The sequence below is a fragment of the Schistocerca piceifrons genome, chromosome 3 (genome assembly GCF_021461385.2).
Source record: "Schistocerca piceifrons isolate TAMUIC-IGC-003096 chromosome 3, iqSchPice1.1, whole genome shotgun sequence".
NCBI lineage: Eukaryota > Metazoa > Arthropoda > Insecta > Orthoptera > Acrididae > Schistocerca > Schistocerca piceifrons.
In genome coordinates this window covers 170,321,625-170,344,545 of record NC_060140.1, presented here as the reverse complement: position 1 = coordinate 170,344,545, position 22,921 = coordinate 170,321,625, and the positions used below count along the sequence as shown (strand labels likewise).

Genomic DNA, 22,921 nt, shown 5'->3' with positions numbered 1-22,921 from the left:
AACTTTCAGGAAACATTCCTCACACACAAATAAAGAAAAGAAAAGATGTTATGTGGACATGTGTCCAGAAACGCTTAATTTCCATGTTAGAGCTCATTTTAGTTTCGTCAGTATGTACTGTACTTCCTCGATTCACCGCCAGTTGGCCCAATTGAAGGAAGGTAATGTTGACTTCAGTGCTTGTGTTGACATGCGACTCATTGCTCTACAGTACTAGCATCAAGCACATCAGTACGTAGAATCAACAGGTTAGTGTTCATCACGAACGTGGTTTTGCAGTCAGTGCAATGTTTACAAATGTGGAGTTGGCAGATGCCCATTTGATGTATTAGCACAGGGCAATAGCCGTGGTGCGGTACATTTGTATCGAGACAGATTTCCAGAAGAAGGTGTCCCGACAGGAAGACGTTCGAAGCAATTGATCGGCATCTTAAGGAGCACGGAACATTCCAGCCTATGACTCGCAAGTGGGGAAGACCTAGAACAACGAGGACACCTGCAATGGACAAGACAATTCTTTGTGCAGTTGATGATAACCCTAATGTCAGCGTCAGAGAAGTTGCTGCTGTACAAGGTAACGTTGACCACGTCACTGTATGGAGAGTGCTATGGGAGAACCAGATGTTTCCGTACCATGTACAACATGTGCAGGCACTATCAGCAGCTGATTGGCCTCCACGGGTACACTTCTGTGAATGGTTCATCCAACAATGTGTCAATCCTCATTTCAGTGCAAATGTTCTCTTTATGGATGAGGCTTCATTCCAACGTGATCAAATTGTAAATTTTCACAATCAACATGTGTGGGCTGATGAGAATCTGCACGCAATTGTGCAATCACGTCATCAACACAGATTTTCTGTGAACGTTTGGGCAGGCATTGTTGGTGATGTCTTGATTGGGCCCCATGTTCTTCCACCTACACTCAATGGAGCACGTTATCATGATTTCATACGGGATACTCTACCTGTGCTGCTAGAACATGTGCCTTTACAAGTACGACACAACATGTGGTTCATGCACGATGGAGCTCCTGCACATTTCAGTCGAAGTGTTTGTACGATTCTCAACAACAGATTCGATGACCGATGGATTGGTAGAGGCGGACCAATTCCATGGCCTCCACGCTCTCCTGACCTCAACCCTCTTGACTTTCATTTATGGGGGCATTTGAAAGCTCTTGTCTACGCAACCCCGGTACCAAATGTAGAGACTCTTCGTGCTCATATTGTGGACAGCTGTGATACAATACGCCATTCTCCAGGGCTGTATCAGCGCATCAGGGATCCCATGCGACGGAGGGTGGATGCATGTATCCTCGCTAACGGAGGACATTTTGAACATTTCCTGTAACAAAGTGTTTGAAGTCATGCTTGTATGTTCTGTTGCTGTGTGTTTCCATTCCGTGATTAATGTGATTTGAAGAGAAGTAATAAAATGAGCTCTAACATGGAAAGTAAATGTTTCCGGACACATGTCCACATAACATATTTTCTTTCTTTGTGTGTGAGGAATGTTTCCCGGAAGTTTGGCCGTACCTTTTTGTAACACCCTGTATAGTAATACAATTTGTTATTTTTATCCTTTAAATTTATGAAAGTCTCTAACTACTCTACATAATAGCACTTTAATAAATACCAGCTATTGTTTATGACGATACTACAGTAATTAGTTTTGTTGCCCTAGGAAATCAAACTATTATCACTGCATGACAGTTAATTACTGCAAACATGGATATTCTATCATTTCTACAGTTTCGGATGCACTAAAAGTAACTTCTAACTAGCCATTACTAAATAGCAGTTTTTCAGTAATTACAGTGTCAAATTTACCTGCACTTGCAAGCTCTATCAATGTTTCCTACATTAGTGTTGCTAACAATTAGCAATGTGATTAATGCTTAAGCCAGCTAAATTTAACCAAATAGATTAAAAAGAAAACAGTTTCTTTAAAAGAAACTACTGCCCACTCACTTACACCAAATAATCTCTGTTTATCTCCTACTGGTAGCTTAACATTTACTTGACTGCTTTGGTATGTTCAAAGAAAATCATTCCCTACATGTGTTAGTAGTGAGTTACGTTATTAATTTTCTTTAAAACTGATTGGCATTTATAGTTTATTGCATTTATGGTAAGGGCACTATAGATGATTCGATTTGGTTGAGTCAGGCACAATAACAGGTTGCATGGAATTTTGTCTCACTGAATGCCTGTCTGGTTTTGTCAGAACTTTAATGGCTGCACTATCCAGATCTGGCCATCTGTAGCCACAGTCTTGGATTCCGCAACCTCAGATTCTGCTGTTGTGGATTTCATAGAACTTTGCAAAGTTCTCCTAATTTTTTTTTTGTTCAATCACACACTCAGTATTGCAATGTGGACGCACCAAATCAAGCATATAATAATAATTTAAAAATAAAATAAATTAAATGAAAGAAACCGAGAAAATGAAGGCACTAGAACCTGATACTAATTCAGCAACCACAAAAAAGAAATTAGAGAATATGAGGACTGTATACAAGAGAGAGTGTTTAGTAGCAAGAATAATATTTACAGATATCAGAGATTTTTTCTGAAAGCAGCTGCAGGGAAAATGCAGTGTTCTATTTTATAGTTGCATAATCCTTTCAAGTTGCCATGGACCTTGAAATGGCAACCTGTCTTCCTTTAGCACTAACTGCTTTTCTCAAGACACTGCTCTATTTAACAAACAATGAAGTCATTAAACATAGCAATGTTGTTCATTCTCAGATAATTGTGAAAAATCATCACCCAGTTTCTTCATTAACATCAGATGGGTAACTGATATCTTTTATTAACTACTTTGTAACCCACCTCTTTCTTTTTCTTATATTAGGTGTATCTAGCAGTGTTATTAATTTAGTGCCATTTCACTTCACTTTCCATGCAACAGGAGACAAGATCCATGAGTATGTGTGTTCTTCATGGAAACTGAAAGGTGACTGAGAAAATCAGGCCCTACAGTTGGCAGTCTGTATGTGGAAATGGACTTTGTCAGACTGAGCACACCAGATAGTTGTAGTGCACACTAGATGCAAACTTGTTGAATATCTTTGCACCAGAGTACAAAATCGACTCCGAAGACTAGACAGGGAGACAATGTTTGCATGAAAACTGTGTATTTTTGTGTCTTGTGTTGTGCTTGTGTAGATCACAATTTTACCTGGCACTGATTTTTACTATCAGCAACAAAGCCATTAAGGAGTTGGCCTAAATGTATGTGGAGGTGAAAGTAAGAATTTCAAATCCTTAAAAAAGTTCTTGCAAGGTGTAGGCCTATAGGTGTCTTCTTTATTCAATATTCTTATTACTTCTTTCTGCTAAATAAATTCTTCATTTACTATACGGACACCAACCTAGTTGATAATTCCAAGGCCATGAGAACTGAAAATATGCCAAATGAGCCAACAGTATTAGCCTTATGTCATCACAGAGAGAGATACTTTTAAGGTCCTTCTGAAATTAGCTTGGTCTTTTTAATGTACAAGCTGACTCCAGTTTAACTTGTTGTTCAATTGTACCCCAAGGAATTTTACAATGGATATTCCATTTAGAGTATTTTGCAAATTCACTTCTTAAATAGAACATATTAATCATTAAATCATTAAAAAAGTAACTCTTCTAGTTATGTTAGTATTTCAACCAAATAACCAAAATTTTGTAGTGACTTGATAGTGCTTTTCTGATGTGCCAGTGTATGCAGTAGTAATACCCAACTATAGAAGCAGAAGTGAGTAAGTGCCCTATAACTATACACCCATATTTTTTGTGAAGTAGCCTGTAACACAATGTCAAACCAGTTTTTGGAAATAAAGTGTTCAGTTTGGCTCCTGTAAAGGTTTTCTGCTGTAACAGTATTATACAACTTGAAAAACTAAAATGCAAGTGTACTGTAACAAAACAACAAAAATTAACCTGTATGCATTGCTGTGACCTTGATAAGGCTTTTGATTAGATAGATGACAACATTTTACTATGGAATCTAAAACATTGTGAAATCAAAACCATCCCCCTTACATGGATAGAGTCAGATAGAGTCATAATGACTAGAAAACAAAGCGCTAAATTAACAAATGATGCCATATGAATTGACTAAGGCCAAAGGATGTAAACATTAACTATTAAGTTTCTTATGGTTTAGGACTTGGCCAACACTTGTTCTTTCCCTGCATGGATGATTTACCAAAATGTTGGAGAACCCTTCAAAAACTATTATGTTTGCTAGTGATGTAACTATATTAATAAAGTGTCCAAACATATCCACATTATGCACATTCCAGGTCACAGTGGAACGTACTTAAAATTGGTTCAAACCATTCCAAACAGTTAACCCATGAGTGGGTGTGTCTATGTATAAAGTGCGCCAATCGTAAATCATGTTGGCTTTTACCATTCCATTGTTGTTTTACATTCCTATATTGCTTCAGATTACACAGTGATGTTGTGTTGTCATACATCCAAGTGAACATCAGTAATATAAAATAAACAGATTGATAGATGAAAAAAAAGGTTATGATCTGTGCTAGAAAATGGCCCAGATTAAGAACTAGCAGCACACATGCACAACAAGCCAGTTGTGTATGAGATAATTAGTAATCAGATAAGTAGCTGGATGGGGTGTGACGCAACTGTGCTGTTTAATGCTTCGAGCAGGTCATGCTGTGTGGTAACACTTGTACTTGCCAACAGACCAATATAATGAAAGTTTATTTTATTATTATGTGCAATTCTGCAAGAGGCTAATGTGGTTTTGTGTATTTAATGCTCTGTGTTGAAATCACGAGTCATGCACATTTTAGAGTATTCTAGAAGGTGCAGCAAACAAAGGTGTGTGCAATTCTGTGTGTGCAATTCTGCAAGAGGCTAATGTGGTTTTGTGTATTTAATGCTCTGTGTTGAAATCACGAGTCATGCACATTTTAGAGTATTCTAGAAGGTGCAGCAAACAAAGGTTCAAATTTACAAATTCTATTCATTCCTTTTCATATGATTTCACAAGTAGTAAAGTCCAGGATCCAAACAACATTAACACTTTACTTCTGTTGGATTTGTGCAGAAGGAAAAATAAAAATATGAGAATGTGTAGATTTTGCACATGGCTTCAGATTCAAAAACGTATCCATAAAATATATGTTTCTAGTTAAGGAAGCAGTGAGTGCAAATGTAACTTTGGCCTTTTTTAAGAAATGTTCAAAACATTGAGAATGTGTGCCAATATATTACTGTTCTTCGGAGCTGCAGAAAGAATCCAGCAACCACTGAAGTAGTAGGGAGAGTGGACATTATTGTGGATTTGGCATTAGCTTTATCACCATACTACAGCAAGAACCCAAAAGGAAATAAGCAATTTTAAATACAGAAATATTTTATTTTGTATTATAACAGAAACTCATTTTCAGTCATGTATTCTTATGTAGGAACATTCATTACTTATCAAATAAAAAAGTTGAATGTTTATTGCCAATGATAAAGACTAAAATGATGATGTTGAAGACTTAATATCCTGGGATTACAGATGCAAAGGAAAAAAAGGTGTATTTACACTACTCAAGCTCCTATGAGTATAAAATACAGAATAGCTGAAAACGATTGTGAAAAACTATGCATCTGTGAAATAAAATGAATACCCAGAATGTGAAACAGAAAAATTATCATTAATAACTGTGAAAATTATTGAACATCATTTAAGAGAAAGTTATTTTGCACAATTTATTTGTTTATCTAATTACAAATGCATACGTTTGAGAATGTGAATGATATTGTTACTAATAGGTTTCTAAAGAGAAATGTTATGTGTTTTGTTTATTGGTACATAAAATCACTTACAGACCTACATCTACATCTACATCTACATCTACATACATACTTTGCAATCCACCATATTGGGCGTGGCGGAGGGTACCTTGTACCACAACTAGCATCTTCTCTCCCTGTTCCACTCCCAAACAGAACGAGGGAAAAATGACTGCCTATATGCCTCTGTACGAGCCCTAATCTCTCTTATCTTATCTTATCTTTGTGGTCTTTCCGCAAAATGTAAGTTGGCAGCAGTAAAATTGTACTGCAGTCAGCCTCAAATGCTGGTTCTCTAAATTTCCTCAGTAGCGATTCATGAAAAGAACGCCTCCTTTCCTCTAGAGACTCCCACCCGAGTTCCTGAAGCATTTCCGTAACTTTGTGTGATGATCAAACCTACCAGTAACAAATCTAGCAGCCCACCTCTGAATTGCTTCTATGTCCTCCCTCAATCCGACCTGATAGGGATCCCAAATGCTCGAGCAGTACTCAATAATAGGTCGTATTAGTGTTTTATAAGCAGTCTCCTTTACAGATGAACCATATCTTCCCAAAATTCTACCAATGAACCAAAGATGACTATCCACCTTCCCCACAACTGCCATTACATGCTTGTCCCACTTCATATCACTCTGCAATGTTACGCCCAAATATTTAATCGATGTGACTGTGTCATACACTACACTATTAATGGAGTATTCAAACATTACAGGATTCTTTTTCCTATTCATCTGCATTAATTTACATTTATCTATATTTAGAGTTAGCTGCCATTCTTTACACCAATCACAAATCCTGTCCAAGTCATCTTGTATCCTCCTACAGTCACTCAACGAAGACACCTTCAAAAAAATGGCCCTGAGCACTATGGGACTTAACTTCTAAGGTCATCAGTCCTCTAGAACTAAGAGCTACCTAAACCTAACTAACCTAAGGACATCACACACATCCATGCCCAAGGCATGATTCGAACCTGCGACCATAGCAGTTGCGCGGTTCCAGACTGTAGTGCCTCGAACTGCTCGGCCACCCCGGCCGGCGACGACACCTTCCTGTACACCACAGCATCATCAGCAAACAGCCACACATTGCTCTACACCCTATCCAAAAGATAATTTATGTAGATATAAAACAACAGTGGACCTACCACACTTCCCTGGGGCACTCCAGATGATACCCTCACCTCCGATGAACACTCACCATCAAGGACAACGTATTGGGTTCTATTACTTAAGAAGTCTTCAAGCCACTCACATACTTGGGAACCAATCCCATATGCTCCTACCTTATTTAGGAGTCTGCAGTGGGGCACTGAGTCAAAAACTTTCCAGAAGTCAAGGAATATGGCATCCGTCTGATACCCTTCATCCATGGTTCGCAAGATATCATGTGGAAAAAGGGGGAGTTGCATTTTGCAGGAGCGATGCTTTCTAAAGCCGTGCTGATGCATGGACAGCAACTTCTCTGTCTCAAGGAAATTCATTATATTCGAACTGAGAATATGTTAGAGAATCCTGCAACAAACCGATGTTAAGGATATTGGTTTGTAATTTCGAGGATCCGTCTTTCTACCCTTCTTATGCAAAATACCAACTTTAGAAATATTATATTACTTTGCAAATTAAATATGTTTCTTCAAAAAATATGGCTCTAAGACCCGATAACACTATTTTTAGTTTTAACCATCTTTGTGTTATACAGTGGTCTATGGAAAAACAACTCTGTATACAAGAGTGTGAAATGAATAAAACATTGTTTAAAATGTTTGATGCTCTGTGTCTCACTTTCAATATATTTCAGTTGAGTTTTTGTTCTAAAGAATGCCTCAGTTGTAGAGAAGTAAGGGCAATGTTAAATGGATTACAGAAATTAAGGAAGATGTAAGAGATTCCAAACTACAGCAGGTATATAAAAAAAACATAACAGACAAAACCAAAACAGACAAAACCAAAATACTGCAATACACACAAGCCAGACTACAAATGAAATTCAATAAAAATACTACACAAAGGATGAACTCAAATGAAGAAAGGAAAAAAATATCTGAAAGAATGAAACAACAAGAAAAGAGCCCTGTATATAATAATAAATTATAATAATCCTTTTTATAACCATTTTGTTATTAAATTAAAATGTATTATTGAATAAAAATAATGCCCTATGTAACCTTCTTTATAACTGGCTGTACTGGTCCAATAAAGGCCATAAAATATAAATAATAATAATAATATAGTAGTTGTTAAATATAGGTGTGTAAGAGTAGTGTAAGACGAAGAGCAACAACATTTTTCAATGTAGCTATTTTCCTGATGACACACACACACACACACACACACACACACACACACAATGTGACATGTGCTGTATTTTGTATTTGTTGTTCCACTTAAAGGAATAAACGAAGTACACTGTTTGAAGTAATTATAACTAGCTGCATTTGGAACACATATTTATTGTCACCTAAACTAAGCAGCATGACACAAGCACAGTCAGACCTATTGATACCTCCATTTCTTAATAAAGCGAACATTATCCATAGAGCGTCCACAGAGTCAGTGCCAGTCTTTGAGCTCATACTTAACACTCTTCTCTCCTACAGGACTGAACGTCAAATACAAAATAATATATATACCAGCTCTGCATTCTAGTTCTGTGGAAGCATTCATTGCTGACTGGTCTCCTTGCCATCCCCAGCCAATGGCATCATTTAGATGCAAGGTGGAGAGTGTGGGGTCAGCATAATGTTTTCTCAGCCATTTATAAACTTCTCAGACATTGGAGCCTCTGCTTCTCACTCAAGTATCTCCTTCATTGGCATTGCAAGGCTTAACACACTATTTTCCAGTCCTCTCATCAAGAAAAAATCCATAGTGGTACTAGGAGCTGATCTTGGGTATTTTACATGATAAGCAGACACAGTGAAAACTCAGCTACAGAGGTGACATAGTAAAAGTATACATCTGGTTGATAACACTGAGGAGGACAATGTGGTCTGTAGTCCTGTTGAGTGTCATACGATCTGTGGCTGCTGAGGGGAAGTAGTTGTGAAGAGTCCCAAGTTCCTCCTCTCCGCCAGGGGTGACCTCAGACTTCAACAAGAAACCAATGACATTTAGGAGACACGGGTCAGCATGGGAGTATGGGTGATCACAGAGGTGGAGATAGTGTCTGTAACTCTGTAGAAGCAGATATACATTTGTTGGCATACAAATGAACTTGATGTGGCTTATTCTTCTTCTTGTAGGACATGGCAGACTTAGGCAAACCATCATTCTTTAAATATGGTGCTCTTAGGTTGCTTTGTCCCACTATCTTTAGCGTAGCTGTAAATCTGGTCAATGTTTCTCTTCAATTATTGACCTTCATAATCAAGCTCATAATGAATATGTAGCTCACATAATCTTGTCACAAATCTGTCTCTGATTCATATATGGTTTGTTTGACATAAACAGACTACTTGCTTAGGTTAAAAGTCTCAGAATGAATCAGAGAATATGGCTTATTTTTCTGTAATGTTCATTTATGTGTTAGAAGGTCACACAATTTCTATTCTAATCTTTATACTCTGACCATGGAAACACTGAGCAGGTAGTTGTTATGTTGTGCTTTTTGGTGATTTTCTGTGTTGGTGAAGATTTTTTTAAAAATTTGCTAGTGATGATCCTGATGTGGTGGACATGGCACAAATAGCAGCCTTAATTTTTGCTTGACCATTTTTGCTGGATTATAAGGGTGATCTTTCATGATTACCCAAATAATGAAGAAATTTTAGAGGAGAATATGCATGTCTGTCACACTCACTGCAAGATTTGGAGACATGTTTGATAGCTATTTTGATATGAGGTCAGTAAATGAAGGAACAAACAATACCCTCAATTTTAATAATCCTTACATGAACTAGATGTTGATCATTCATAACTGTTTCCCATAGTGTAACTGGAATACCAACACAATGCTTGAACAGTACACAATCAACTACTAATGTACTTAGTTTCTGGTAGCTTGTTTCCAGCACATGCCATGTTTGTTGCTGCCTCCAGAAGTTATACAATCATCCACAAATTCTGGTTTTCCTGTGCATCTCTATCCACATATTCTGCTCCTATTAATAGTTGCCTGATTTATCACAGTAGAAATTTACTGAATTCACCATGAGGTATTTCTTGTTCAATTGTGATGTTGTGAACAGCTTCTTTTTTTTTATAACACTTCAATAGAAATGTAGTCTGCATTTGTATTTAATTTCATCAGTTTGAATACATTGTAGAAGTGAGGAATATCATCAGAGTAGTTTGCAATTTGACTAATCCATAACACAGTTAATGATTTCTCTGTTGTAGAATTTGTGCGCATTGCTTATGGTCACCTTTCAGCATAAAATGACATGAATGTGTGTAATAGAAGAATTTTTTTACAACCTGTACAGTTGCCAGTGCCTTCTTGTCTGAATGAGATAACTGTTGTTCAGTAGTCACTAATATATGGCTCTTAAAAAGTACTTGAAAGAAATGTAAAAAAATTGAATTACCATTACAATATGAATATCTTCAAACAGAAACTCATTACTACACAAAATTTTCAAGCAGAACACAACTCCAGATTCTGATTGCTATTTAAAATATTTTTCTTCTTTTTCTGCTAACTAGGGTGTCCCCCATTTGTCTGCTTCATACCAAAGAGGTATTGGACCAACTGCTGTCCCATCTCTTTGGAGGTCATCCACTTAGGCATTTCCCTTATAGTCATCCATGTTTACAAATTTTAGCTAGTCTTGTGGGATCCATCCTTTCTACATGATCTTCCAATTTCTTTTCTTTGTTTTCATCCATTTACAGTACCTTCATTGTCACTTCCATTAACTCTTGTTTTATCTTTTTTGTTTCTGTTCTATTTTCTGCTGTATATGTCATAATTGCAAGCACCATTGTTTTATATATTTTTATTTTCTAGTCAGTTGTCATAACCTTTTTTCTCCATACAGTATTTTCCACGAATCTGGCCACTCTTATTGCCCTTTGCCACTTGGTTTTTTACTTCCATGGTTGTCTTTAAAGCTGGTGATAATTGTCCATAGATAGTAACAGCTCATCACTTGTTCAATTGTCACACAATAAGGCTGTGATATTAAACTCTCTAGGTTTCTCCACAATCTGATTTAGAGTGATAATAGCATCAGCTGTGCCCATTTTTTCTGCATCGTTGTGGTTTTTTTCCTATTTTTAATCCTACAAGAAAATTCTCAGCATGTTTGTGAGACAGATGAAAAGAATAATATATGACAGATATATAAAAAATTCTGAAAGTAAAATGAAAACCATTTGGAATATTGTAATGAGAGGAACAGCAGCAGAGCATGCAGTATTGCAAAATGTTGACAGTTCTGAAAGCACAGCTGTGTTATTATACCACAAAAAAATTACAAGTAAATTTAGTTCATATTTCTCACATGTAACAAAAAAATCTCATACCTCAAAATGAACCATGGTTCTTGTTGTTGGTGGGAGGCTTGCATGTCTCAGCAATACAGATAGCCGTACTGTAGATGCAACCACAGTGGAGGGGTAGCAGCCTTTTCTGTAGTTTCAGGGCAACAGTCTGGATGATTGACTGATGTGGCCTTGTAACATCACTCAAATAGGCCTTGCTTTACTGGGACTGTGAATGGCTGAAAGCAAGGGGAAACTATAGCCGTAATTTTTCCCAAGGGCATGCAGCTTCACTGTATGGTTAAATGATGGTGTTGTCCTCTTGGGTAAAATATTCTGGAGGTAAAATAGTCCCCATCTGGAGCTCTGGGTGGGGACTACTCAGGAGGATGATGGTATCACCAGAAACAAAACTTGCATTCTACAGATCGAAGCATAAAATGTAAGATCCCTCAATCAGGCAGGTAGGTTAGAAAATTTAAAAAGGGAAATGGACAGGTTAAAGTAAGATATAGTGGTAATTGACTAAATTCGGTGGCAGGAAGAACAAGACATCTGGTCAGGTGAATACAGGGTTATAGATACAAAATCAAATAGGGGTAATGCAGGAGTAGGTTTAATAACGAATAAAAAAATAGGAGAGTGAATAAGCTACTATGAACAGCATAATGAATGCGTTATTGTAGCCAAGATAGACACAAAACCCATGCCTGACATGTAGTACAAGTTTATATGCCAACTAATTCCGCAGATGATGAAAAGATTGAAGATACGATACGGATTATGTGATAAAAGAAAATATTCAGATAGTTAAGGGAGCTAAAAATTTAATAGTCATGGGGACTGGAATACAATAGTAGGAAAAGGAAGATGAACCACCCTTTCCTAAAATTATCACAATAAACTGCAGTTGACTATTTGCCTTCTCTATCACAGTTTTCAAATGCTCTTTCCATCTAATATCACTTTGCAATTTTATGACCAGATATTTAAATGACTTGACTGTGAAACTTCCTGGCAGATTGAAACTGTGTGCCAGACTGAGACACAAAATCGGGACCTTTGCCTTTCGCGGACATGTGCTCTACCAACTGAGCTACCCAAGCGCAACTTACACCCCATCCTCACAGCTTTACTTCTACCAGTACCTCGTCTCCTACGTTCCAAACTTTACAGAAGCTCTCCTGCGAACCTTGCAGAACTAGCACTCCTGATAGAAAGGATGTTGCGGAGACATGGCTTAGCCACAGCCTGGGGGATGTTTCATATCAGCGCACACTCTGCTGCAGGGTGAAAATGTCATTCTGGAAACATCCCCCAGGTTGTGGCTAAGCCATGTCTCTGCAATATCCTTTCTTTCAGGAGCACTAGTTCTGCAAGGTTCGCAGGAGAGTTTCTGTAAAGTTTGGAAGGTAGGAGACGACATACTGGCAGAAGTAAAGCTGTGAGGACGGGGCGTGAGTCGTGCTTGGGTAGCTCAGTTGGTAGAGCACTTGCCCGCGAAAGGCAAAGGTCCCGAGTTCGAGTCTCGGTCGGGCACACAGTTTTAATCTGCCAGGAAGTTTCATATCAGCGCACACTCCGCTGCAGGGTGAAAATCTCATTCTGGAAACATCCCCCAGGCTGTGGCTAAGCCATGTCTCCGCAATATCCTTTCTTTCAGGAGTGCTAGTTCTGCAAGGTTCGCAGGAGAGCTTCTGTAAAGTTTGGAAGGTAGCAGACGAGGTACTGGCAGAAGTAAAGCTGTGAGTACCGGGTGTGAGTCGTGCTTCGGTAGCTCAGATGGTAGAGCACTTGCCCGCGAAAGGCAAAGGTCCCGAGTTCGAGTCTCGGTCGGGCACACAGTTTTAATCTGCCAGGAAGTTTCACTAACCTGTTCATTCTACGTACTGATGTGCTTGATGCTAGTACTGTAGAGCAATGAGCCACATGTCAACACAAGCACCGAAGTCAACATTACCTTCCTTCAATTGGGCCAACTGGCAGTGAATCGAGGAAGTACAGTACATACTGACGAAACTAAAATGAGCTCTAACATGGAAATTAAGCGTTTCCGGACACATGTCCACATAACATCTTTTCTTTTCTTTATTTGTGTGTGAGGAATGTTTCCTGAAAGTTTGGCCATACCTTTTTGTGACACCCTGTATAGAGAACAACAGTGGTCCTATCACACTTCCCTGAGGCACTCCTGACGATACACTCATCGTCGAGGACAACATACTGGGTTCTATTATTTAACAAGTCTTCAAGCCACTCACATATCTGTGAACTTATTCGATATTCTCATACCGTCATTTAACAGCATGCAATGAGGTACCACGTCAAATGCTTTCGAGAAATCTAGAAATATGGAATCTGCCTGTTGCCCTCCATCCATAGTTGGCAGTATATTACATGAGAAATGGGCAAGCTGAGTTTCACACAAGTGATGCTTTCTAAAACCATGCTGATTCATGGACATAAGCCTCTCACTTTCAAGAAAGTTTATCATATCGATCTGAGAATATGTTCAACGATTCTGCAGCAAACATAAGTTAGGGATATTGTCCTGTAATTTTGCATGTCATTTCTTTTACCCTTCTTATATACTGGAGCCATCAGTGTTTTTGTCCAGTCACTTAGGACTTTGTGCTGGGTGATAGATTCATGATAAAAGCAAGCTAAGTAAGGGGCCAATGACATAGAGTATTCTCTGTAAAATCGAACTGGGATTCCATCCGTGCTGGTGATTTATTTGCTTCCAAATCTTTCAGTTGTTTCTCTACACCAGGGATGCTTATTAAATGATTTCTTGCAAGTAAAATTTAAAGCTTTGGCTTTCATTTTGCTATCCTCAACTGACACACCAAACTGGTCAACAAGGAAGTGAATGGAAGCGTTAGACCCGCTTAGCAATTTTACGTAAGACCAGAATTTTATTGGGTTCTCTGCCAGATATTTGGCTAAGGTGTGATGGTGGTAGCTGTTGTATGCTTCACACATATCTCTTTTAAAAGACTTGCAAATTTCTACTAACCTTCTCTTGTCATCATTTGTGCGTTCCCTTTTGAACCAAAAGTGCAACAGCCTCTGCTTCCTCAGTATCCTTCAAATTTCATTATTAAACCATGGTGGTTCTTTTCCCTCCTTAATCCACTTACTAGCCACACAACTCTCCAGACAATGATTTACAATCTGCTTAAACTTTGACCATAATTCCTCTACATTCATCTTACTGGAATTAAGTAATGCCAATGCACTGTCTAAGTGAGATGCTAATAACCGATTACCTGCTCTTTCTGGTAGAAACACCCTCCTAGCCTTCTTGACTGATTTATTAACTTTTGCAATCGTAGTTGTTATAATGACATCATGAATGCTAATCCGAGTTTTTATACTGACAATGTCAGTAAGGTCCAGCCTATTTATAGCTACAAGGTGTATGATATTTCCAGTGCATATGGGCTGCCAAGCTAGCTACTCCAGACATTTTTCAAAAGTATTTCACATGACTATTTGTCTGTACACCCCACCATGAACCCATAGACATCCCAGTCTATACTCAGCAGGGTAAAGTTGCCTCCAACTAGTATTGACAATCTGGGTATTCATGGGCTATTGACCATAGACTTTCTTTGAATGACTCTAGAACTGTCACAGCAGAACCAGGTCACTGGTAAAAACATCCAGCAATTAACTTGGTTTCACCAACACCACTTATACACCACCAAATGACTTTGATACCATACTCATCTTCAACCTCAACAGGGACAATATTTTTGTAATTTCCAATGAACACTCCCCCTCCTATGACCTCTAATCTGTCTCTCTAATGTACATTCCATGACTCGCTAAATATCTCAGAGCTTTCCGTTTTGGTTTTCAGCCAGCTCTCGGTTCCAAGAATAATTTGAGTGCAAGAACTTCTCTGGAGGGCAGTAAATTTGTGAACTTTATTATGATTACTTTGACAGTCTACTGATAAAATTTTGACCTCAAACTACTGCCTAGCCTACAAAAACCTCATATGCACTCCACAAGTACTCGGCTACCCAAGCAGCTGTTCCACTTGTGTAGTGTACCCCTGACCTATCACGGAGTCCTTCAAATTCCCACACAATAATACAGGTCTAAATATCTGCAACCAAGACTGTCACAGAGTCAATGAAGCTTTTGGTTGAGACCCTCCACTTGGCTCCAAATCAAAGGACTTTGATCAACTCTGGAAATACTGCAAATTGCAAACTCTGCTTGCACCCTGCACATGAGGCCAGCAGTCTTTACCACCTCCACCAGCCACCTGTACAAACTAAGGATCACTTCAGAACCCATGCAACAGGATCGTTGGTGCCAACATGAGCCACAACTTAGAGATGACTGCAGCCTTCACACTCTATAGCCACAGGCAAAGCTGCCTGCACATCTTGGATGAGGCTCCTTGGCAGACATAGCAAGTGGAAATAGGCTTTCTTTCCAGCCCTGAATGCTATTTGCATAAGGGGCTCCATAATGCGTGTTAACATTGGAGCTTCCAATAATTAGTAACCCCCCCCTCATCTCATGTGCCTGCTCAGACCCTTCTGAAGGGTCCTCTGTCCACTCACAGGGTGAATGGGTGAGTCCAGGTGCCCAGTCTTAACATGGGTCCTGGATCCAACGTGTAGGGTGCCCTAGGAGGTGCTTCGGAGACAGAGCCTGTGGGCACAGCAAGCAACACCTGAGGTGTCCCATGTGATTCACCACATTCTTCAATAGACCTCGAGGCAATAGCCTGCAGGTAGCTAAAAGCACATTCAGCTGCTCACAAACTGTGGCCAGCTCTTCCTGCATCCACATGCAGCATGCATACATCATAGCCATCTTAGTAAGACTAACTCAAGAAGCAAACTATAAAAGCAGACAGAATTCTACATATGCAGCTTGCTACCCTCCTGATTTGTCACCAATGGAAGCTGATGTGTTAATGAGCTATGTAACTGGCTGTTGAGTGAGCAACTATTGTGCTACAGAATGAATGAATTTAGACTTACAAAAACGCAAAATTAAACCTCTTCAAAAATGCACAAAATTTAATAAATATACTCTGAGAAAAACACAGAAAAAGATAAACACTTAACTTGCCACTCTGTAGTGGTACTCATTCATCAGCTGAGAGCTGGAGCCTGACTGACTGGCACACTAAATGAATAGACAGTTACTTTCAAAACAAAACAAATGAGCAACTACTGTGCTACAGATTGAATGAATGTACACTTACAAGAACACAAAATTAAACCTCTTAAACACAAACACACACATGAAATTTAATAAATATACTATGGGAAAAAGATAACACACTTAACGTGCCACTCTGTAGTTGCACTTGTATGTCAGCTGAGAGCAGGAGCCTTATGGATGAAGGAAATGGCGTATTCCATATTCCTAAGTTTTCAAAAAGCATTTGACATAGTGCCTGACTGTAGAATGTTAAGAAGGTTTGAGCATATGGAATAGGTTCCCTGATGTGTGAGTAGTTCAAAGGCTTCATAAGTGACAGAATTCGGTACATTGTTCCCAACGGTGAGTGTTCATCAGAGACAAGGGTATTCTCAGGAGTGCCCCAGAGAAGTGCAATATGATTGCTAATATTTTCTGCACACATAAATGATCCGGCAGACAGGGTGAGCAGAAACCCATGGTTGTTTGCTGATGATGCTGTGGTGTATGGTAAGATACTGTCTTTGAGTGACTGTAGGAGGATACTGTACAAGATGACTTAAACAAAGTTTCTACTTGGTGTGATGAGTGGCAGCATGCTTAAAATGTGAGTTAATTCAAATGAACAGGAAAAAAAGTCATGTGACATTTGACTACAGCATTAGTTGAGTGCTACTTGACACAGTCAAGCTGATTAAATATCTAGGCATAACGTTGCAAAGTGATATGATGTGGAATGAGCATTTGAAGATTGTAGTAGGGATGGCAGATGGTTGAATTCAGTTTATTGGGAGAATTTTAGGAAAGTGTGGTTAATTTTAAAGGAGACCACATATAAGATGCTAGTGTTAGTATTTCTTAGGTACTGCTCAAGAGCTTGGGATTCTCACCATGTCGGGTTAAAGGAAAACACTCAAGCAATTCAGAGGTGGGCTGCCAGATTTGTTGCTGGTAGGTTCAGACAACATAAAAGTGTTACAGAGATGCTTAAGGAACTCACCTGGGAATCCATGGAAGGAAGGCAACATTCTTTTCGAGGAAAACAATTAAGAAAATTTAAAGAGCTCACATTTGAAGATGACTGCAGAATGATTTTACTCCCGCCAATATATAGTTCATGTAAGGACCATGAAGATAAGATCAAAGAAATTAAGGATTGTACAGAGGCATACAGACAGTCACTCTTCCTTCATCCTATTTGCAACAGGAACAGGAAAGGAAATGGCTGGTAGTGGTGCAAGGTATCCTCAGCTGCACACCGTAAGATGGCTTGTGGAGTATGCTTATATATATAGATGAAGATTTCAAGGAATCTCTTTGCAAATCTCTATATGCCACTGAAGAGCTTCATTACATTAGGAAAATTTTGTAATACAGTATCCATGCAGTGTTGTGAAATGGTAGGTACGTTTGTTGCACCATAGACCCACACATTCAGGACAAATTAAAACATTTGTTGGTGTATTCAGTGTTAATACATGATCAAATTCTTCATCTTCTTTCAAAAACAAAAGGGGCTATCTGAAGTTCTTGAAATCCCTATACACAATTTCTATACTATTTACAAGTATCTACAGCTGATGAATATTCTACTTTAAGAGCTTGACAATATCCACAACCATGAAAAAGATTTCACATTACTTTCCATTTCCTCCACCTTGCTCATTTTACCAAACTTGATTCTTTCACAAACCAAGCATTGAACTAGACTCTTTTTCGGACTCTCTTTCTAAAGGTGACTGTACTAAAATGGCAGTATAGTACTAACATTCATCTTACCACATTTCATATACTCTATTTTTGTGTATCCTGACCATGCTACAGGATAAATTAAATTGTATTGGAATCCTATCCTTACGCTTATGAATCAACAAATGGCAACCAGAAAATTACTAAAAAAATTTAATCTGCTTACTGGTTTGGTATGGACCATCACAAATTCCTCTCCTGTGCCAACCTCTTCATCTTAGAGTAGCACTTGCAACCTTCATCCTCAATTCAATTATTTGCTGGATGTATTCCAATCCTGTCTTCCTCTACAGTTTTTACTCTCTACAGCTCTCTCTTTTACCATGTTAGTTATTCCCTGTTGTCTTGATAGATATCTTATCATCCTGTCTCTTCTACTTGGCAGTGTTTTCCACATATTCCTTTCCTCTCCGATTCTACACAGAAACACCTCATTTCCTACTTTATCAGTCCACCTAATTTTCACCATTTGTCTATGGTACCAGGTCTCAAATGCTTCAATTCTTCTTCTGTACTGGTCTTCCCACAGTCCTCCTTTCACTACCATACAGTGCTGTGTTCCAAATGTACAGTCTCAGAAATTTATTCCACAAATTAAGGCCTATGTCTGATACTAGCAGATTTCTCTTGGCCAGAAATGCCCTTTTTGACAGCATTAGTCTGCTTTTGATGTCCTCCTTGTTCCATCTGTCATTTGTTATTTTGCTGCCTAGGTAGTAGGATTCCTTAACTCCATCTGCTTCATGACCATAAATACTGATATTAACAATGTAGGAAAAGACAGATTGCTACTTACTATGAAGAAGACATGTCAAGTTGCAGACAAGCACAAATAAAAGACACTCAAATACAGCTTTTGGCTACAGCCTTCATCAGTAAAAGAGATGCACACAGGCACCACTCACACACACATACACACACACACACACACACACACACACACACACACACACACACACACACACACACACACACACACACACACACAACCAAGCATACCTCACGTGCACATGACCACCAACTCCAGCACCTTGGATCAGAAGTAGCAATCTGTCTTTTCCTACATGTTGATATTCCTACCTGGAGTTTCCATTGTTAAGTTTCTCGCTGTTCTCATTTCTGCTACTTTCCATTACTCCATTCTATTAACTGTAAAACGTAATGACACAGTTGTTCTTAGCCACATCGTGATGCCTTTTGGAGTAATGTATTCTGCTGTCTGTTGTATTGTCATTCCAAAGGTTTCAGTTTTACACATGTGACAGTTTCAGAATAGTAATCCCTTGAGACAATTATCCAATCAGTTATGCCCATTCACAAGAGAAAAGATTTTATATACATATGATGAAGGGAAGAAAAGTTCCCTCAGAATGTATGATCTACCAATACTGGGTTTTGAATGGTGCTTCCTCCCTTACAACACCTGTATTTCATGTTCTTTTCTTCTGTTTTCTTTCTCCTAAGAAAATAATTTTTATTGACTCTAAATTTATGTATCCCTGTGCCACTTATTTCTGTTTCTTTTGATGGTAATTTCACATTTATTTTCTCTTGCAAACATTGCTAATACTCAATCTTAACATTCATTTCAAAGAACTCTGAAAGATTTCTTACAATGAGAACTGCATTTTTACTGACTCTTCTTGGTAGTTTTGTCTTTTGTATCACTGATACAAATGAAGAATTAAGCATTATCTAAAAGAATTGTTATAGTCAAACAATGGAAAATCCAGGATAGAATGTAACAATATTATGAAAAGGAAAGTTGCTACTCACCTTATAGCGGAGATGCTGAGTCTCAGATAGCCACAACTAAAAGACTCACAGAATTATAGCTTTCGGCCATGAAGGCCTTCGTCAACAAATGAGACGCATACTTGTACACACACACACACTCATTCAAACGCAACTCACACACATGATTTCAGTCTCAGGCAACTGTGGTTTCAGCTGCCTGAGACTGCAGTTGTATGTGTATGTGTGTCTGTTGTTGACGAAGGCCTTAATGACCAAAAGCTATAATTGAGTGAGTCTTTTTGTTGTGCATATCTGTGACTCAGCATCTCCACTAATTTTTACAGTTAAATCTTCCATTCTCTGAATGAGCCTGACAGAATTTTTTATGTAGTATGAAAATATTATAGTTCATTTATCTAAAAACATTAATTATGTTATTTTGATCATTGCTTCAGGAAGACAACTTCTGTCATCTGCCAATGACTTTCCTGCTCTATGGGACTTCATGACAGCTCCTGCTGGTAAAATTTTGTCCCGCTGGTTTGAATCAGAGCCTCTGAAAGCAACTTTGGCAACTGATTCTCTTATTGGATCAATGGTTGGTCCACATACACCTGGAAGTGGGTGAGAACCTTTTCATGTATTTAATACATTAATGATAATGGTCATATTAACTGATACAAACAAACTATGCATAAAAGTTATAATTGACAGTAAATGGCACAAACCTAAAGGATGAACATGATTATGTGTAACGTTGTTTCTTCAGCTTATATCACAGTGTGTAACTTACACCATTATTTCTATTTGCAAGATAGAGAGTTCTTCTGTTAGGTACAGACAACATATTGAGATGAACTGTGTAAAATATTTCTTGTACAAGTATAGAAGCTCATGCAATATGCCATTCATGGTACACAAATTGTGGATTTCTACTAGAAGTCAACAAGAAAATCATCCTATTAACATTTTCTGTAATCTTGCCAAGGCATCGGATTGTGTAAATCATAAAATTCTGTTATAAAAATTAAAATGGTATGTGGTCTTCTCCTTTCCATGAATGAAGACTTATCTTAACAAAAGAAAATTTATGGTCACAAGGAAATAAGGTAAACCCAGAGTGGGGGAACATGTAAGTGGTGTTCTGCAAGATTTGGTGATTGTTCCACTCTGTGCTTAGTCTACAGAAATTATGTATCTGGTATGTTGGAGGATTCTTCAGAACCTTTAATGTTTAGTGATGGCACAAGTATATTGATAAAGGGCCCAAACCCTGCCAGGGGAATAATGGAACAGTCTTACACATAAAGCTTTCAGCCACATCCTCCGATCCCTGCAATGGAAGCACTTCTTTGCCACTAATCCCTTCAACCAAAACTACCCTAATTCCAATATTGAACCCTGCCACTTTAAATTCATACCACCATCCAACTGTGATCCTACTCCCGCCCAACTAACCACCAGTTGGTCACCATCCAGGAATCCCTTACCTCCAACTTAACCTCACCATCCTTCTCCAGGTTCCTTCTTCAGAACTCCAACATTTCAGTAAAAGAAACAACACTGATACACAACCTCAAACCAAATCCTGACCTACATCCTGTCTGCAGACAAAGATTCCACCACTGTTGTTGTGAATCACAACGACTACCTAGCAGAAGGCCTCCATCAATTATCTGACTCCCCCACCTATAAACTCTGCCAGAGCGACCCCATCCCTGAAATCCAACACAAACCCCAATCCCTGCTGAGAGCCATAGGACCTTGCCAGAAAATCTCCCCTAAATCCATTTCCCTCCTCACCCCTATGACATCCTGCACACTCACCTTCTACAGGCTCCCTAAAATCCACAAACCCAACAATCTCAGATGCCCCATTGTGGCTGGTTATTGTGCCCCCACTGAAAGAATTTCAGCCCTCATTGACAAACACCTCCAATCAATTGTCTGTAATCTAGCCTCCCCTGTCAAAGACAACAACTACTTCCTTCACTGGCTCTCCATCATCCCCACCCCTGTACCTCCTGGATCCCTACTCATCACTGTTGACGCCACACTGACATCCCTCACGCCCATGATATTATAGCTATTGAACACTATCTTTCCCAACATCCTTCAGACTACAAACCCAATACCTCAGTCCTTGTGCTTCTTAATAACTTTATCTAAATGATTAATGGAAAATCTCATATTAAGTAGTGAAACAAATACTAACAAAGAGATAGAGGGGCTGACCAGTACTTACCTCAGCTCAATATAGGTGATAGATTCACAATACAGAACAGAAAATTTACATTCCTAGCTTTCAGAACTTCGTTCCTTCATCAGGGAGGAGAGAGGGGAAAAAAGGGAAGAAGGGAAAGTGGATTCACTTACTCACAACCCAGGTTATGAAGCAACCGGGAAAGGAAAACAGGGAGGGTAGCAAGGATGGAGGCATGGTTGTCAGAGGGAAGCCAAAGATATTCTACTGTTAAGTACTGTGCCAGCTTCAAACCAAAGAGGATGCATACAGAAGTAAAGAGGTATATAGTATAAAGATAAACACAACTATGTAGGATGAAAAGATGCGTGAATGGATAAAGAGGAGAGGGGAAAAAGAGAAGACTGAAGAGTAAATGGGACTGAGGTTGGTTAACATAGGTTCAGTCCAGGGGGATGGCGGGATGAAAGGATGTGTTGGAGTGCAAGTTTCCATCTCCGCAGTTCCGAGGGACTGGTGTTGGGTGGGAGAAGCCAAATGGCACATACATTGTAGCAGGTTCCTAGGTCCCTAGAATTATTATGGACGGCATGCTCTGCTACTGGGTATTGGACGTCTCCTAGGTGGACAGTTCGTCTGTGCCCATTCATGCGCTCAGCCAGTTTGGTTGTCGTCATACCAATGTAAAAGGCTGTGCAGTGCAGGCATGTCAGCTGATAAATGACATGTGTTGTTTCACATGTGGCCCTGCCTTGAATTGTGCATGTTTTACCAGTAGCAGGACTGGAGCAGGTGGTTGTGGGGGGCTG

General features: G+C 38.9%; 1 protein-coding gene across 1 annotated transcript in view; it reads left to right on the top strand.

Annotated features, from left to right (window-relative positions):
- The window catches only part of LOC124788266 (pyridine nucleotide-disulfide oxidoreductase domain-containing protein 2-like), a 177,019-nt gene that overhangs the window by 48,420 nt on the left and 105,678 nt on the right, over nucleotides 1-22,921 (top strand). Inside the window, exon 5 of the mRNA XM_047255471.1 lies at nucleotides 20,365-20,533. Within this exon, the coding sequence (XP_047111427.1) occupies nucleotides 20,365-20,533 (169 nt within the window). The remainder of the gene's footprint in view (nucleotides 1-20,364; nucleotides 20,534-22,921) is intronic.